Below are 2552 nucleotides of genomic sequence, written 5' to 3'. Positions count from 1 at the left end.
CAGTTGGCGTATAGTAACCAGTATTTTATTTAAAATAATTATGCGGCTCGAAAAATAGATCAACCAGTTGACATTTAACGGAGGTCGTTTTGTTCCTCTAGGACGACACGGGCGATCTTCGCCTTAATGTCACTTCCCTGATGTGTCCACGCATGCATCGGATGCGGGCGGGAGCTATGAACGCGCGAGATTTTCGCGGTCGCACCCGTAGGCCCTTCCAATATACGTCAAGGCCTCCGCTGTTCGTATAAAACGAGTTCACCCGCCCGCAACGACATATTAAGTTACTTTCACGCGGGCAGTGCACATTTTGATCGCAAAATGTACAGGCTCGTGGTATTCGCCTTTGTGCTCGCGATCGCGACGTGCCAAGAACAACAAGGCAGACGTGTCCCCAAATACGCGGGGGATCCGAAAACCGCCGCCATCGTCCAAGAAGCTCGCTACCTCAGCGGAAATGGAGCATTCGGAGCCGCATACCAGCAAGAAGATGGGATTGACTTCAAAGAAGAAACAGACGCAGATGGCAACAGGAGAGGAAGCTACTCATACATCGACCCTAGCGGTCAAAGGAAAACAGTGAACTACGTCGCCGGGAAAAACGGTTTCCAAGCCAGCGGAGACCATATTCCTACCGCGCCTCTCCCCGTCGCTCCCACGCCAGCCTACCAACCTGACCCAAGATACAACCCTCCGGATTACAAAGCGCCCCAGTACAGTGCTCCCCAGCAGTTCACAGCTCCCGCTCCTCAGCGCAACTACGGTGGCAAGCCGAATGAGGACGATGGACAATACCACCCGGAGTTGTACGAACAAGAAAACTACGTGGCACCTCAGCCTCAGTACCAGCCACAACCACAGCCCCAATACCAGGCACAGTACCAGGCTCAGCCTCAGCCACAGTACCAACCTAACAACATCTACCCTGGTGTGCAGCAGGCTCAGTACAGCGGCCTGAACACGCAGACGTACCAGCCTGCCCAACAGTACCAGCCCCAGCCTCAACAAGCTCCCCAACAATACTACGACCAGACGACGCCGCCGCCAAGCCGCTTCTTCCCTCCAGGAAAGTTCAGCCTAAACAGAGCGCCCGACGGCTACACCTACTCTTTCCATAAAGTATAAGTCTAATCTATAAAGGGCCAGGCGATTTGTTAAGGCCGAGACACGTAAAAAGCATGCATCAATTAGCAACTCGCCGAGTCATGGAAGGGCCCGCACTCGGCCGCTTCGAAAGCATTTCTTAATTGTTGTTTGCTGTGATATTGTGTGTTAATGGACAGGTATATGTTGATTGTTGTTGTTACTTGTGGAGGAGGGGTTTGATTGGAAAGAGCGTCGTCAATACTGGACATGTAAATAAATAAACATAGATTTTCTTAAGTAAACCTGATTTTTTATTCCCTTAAATATATGTATGAAAACATACTCATAGCATTATAATAAATAAACAAAAACAATTCAAACAACCTTTGGGTAAAGATATTTATTTTACTCAAGTTTCTTCTAAAAATAGAAATAAAACATGGCAGTTGAACCATCAGCGATACTGTCTTAAATAAATTACTTAAAATCTGTTTTTGGATTCTAAATATAATTAAAAAATTCTAACACAGCCTTCATTGCTAAACTGCAGAGTTGTCATTATCTTTGGTCCGCTTGCACTCGTAAATGTTGCCAGATTTGCACGAGCACTTCCTGATAGCCAAGGCTCGTGGGTGCAGCCACGTCCGCATAGCTCCCACAAATTGCCGCAAGCACGCGTAAGATCTATTCGAGGCTTTCTGTTATACAGAGTGATTGAGAATTCAATACTTAATTATAAGCAACTGCGAAAGCGAAGCACTATTTTTACTGATCTAAAAATAAAATACGTCTTAATATATGTATTTGCAAAAATGGCCACATAAAGCTACTTCTGTCAAGTCTAGTAACTTTTCAAAAGTCGTATTTATTATTTGCAACATTTTATTTTCTTCATAATCAAGATTACCAAAGAGACATCATTTCTTACCTTTTGTCGTAAAATAGATGTTATAGTATTTATTCATTAAATGTCCATGATAATGAAATTTGTATTTAACAAGAACTGAACAATCAGGATAAAAGTGCGATTGTCAGTTAAAAAAGAGGTAGGCTTAGTCCTGCTCACGTCACACGAATCACTCTGTATAGCCAGTATAATACTTGCTCCTATCTCTCTCTCGCCAATACTACCTAAGAGAGACAGGCATACCTAAAGTGCTCACAGGGCCAACTAGATCACCTTACTTAACAAGGATATTTCACGAACCGGTCCCGACCACGCCTGGCTTTCCATTTACCTGCCAGTATTGGGTCACGTGTACTGGTATAAACTATAAAACTTACAACGAACTATTGTAATTATACATTTTATTTGCTACCCGAATGGAGGTCGACCGGTAAAACTGTGATTGCGGAGATACGGTTGTCCGTTTTATTTGACCTCTGCTGGTTATCAATGCAACAAAAACAGTGTTGCAGTAACCTCTATAGTATTTTTTTTTATCTGTATTTATTTTGGAGCCTTG

General features: G+C 44.1%; 1 protein-coding gene across 1 annotated transcript; it reads left to right on the top strand.

Annotated features, from left to right (window-relative positions):
• Positions 1–273: 273 nt before the first annotated feature.
• Positions 274–1388, top strand: LOC125235313 (cuticle protein 3). The gene has a single exon (XM_048141844.1). The coding sequence runs from the start codon at positions 322–324 to the stop codon at positions 1123–1125; it is 804 nt and encodes a 267-aa protein (XP_047997801.1). The 5' UTR covers positions 274–321; the 3' UTR covers positions 1126–1388.
• The last annotated feature ends 1164 nt before the right edge of the window (positions 1389–2552 follow it).

The sequence above is a fragment of the Leguminivora glycinivorella genome, chromosome 17, assembly GCF_023078275.1.
Source record: "Leguminivora glycinivorella isolate SPB_JAAS2020 chromosome 17, LegGlyc_1.1, whole genome shotgun sequence".
Lineage (NCBI taxonomy): Eukaryota > Metazoa > Arthropoda > Insecta > Lepidoptera > Tortricidae > Leguminivora > Leguminivora glycinivorella.
This window is presented reverse-complemented; position numbering and strand designations above follow the sequence as displayed.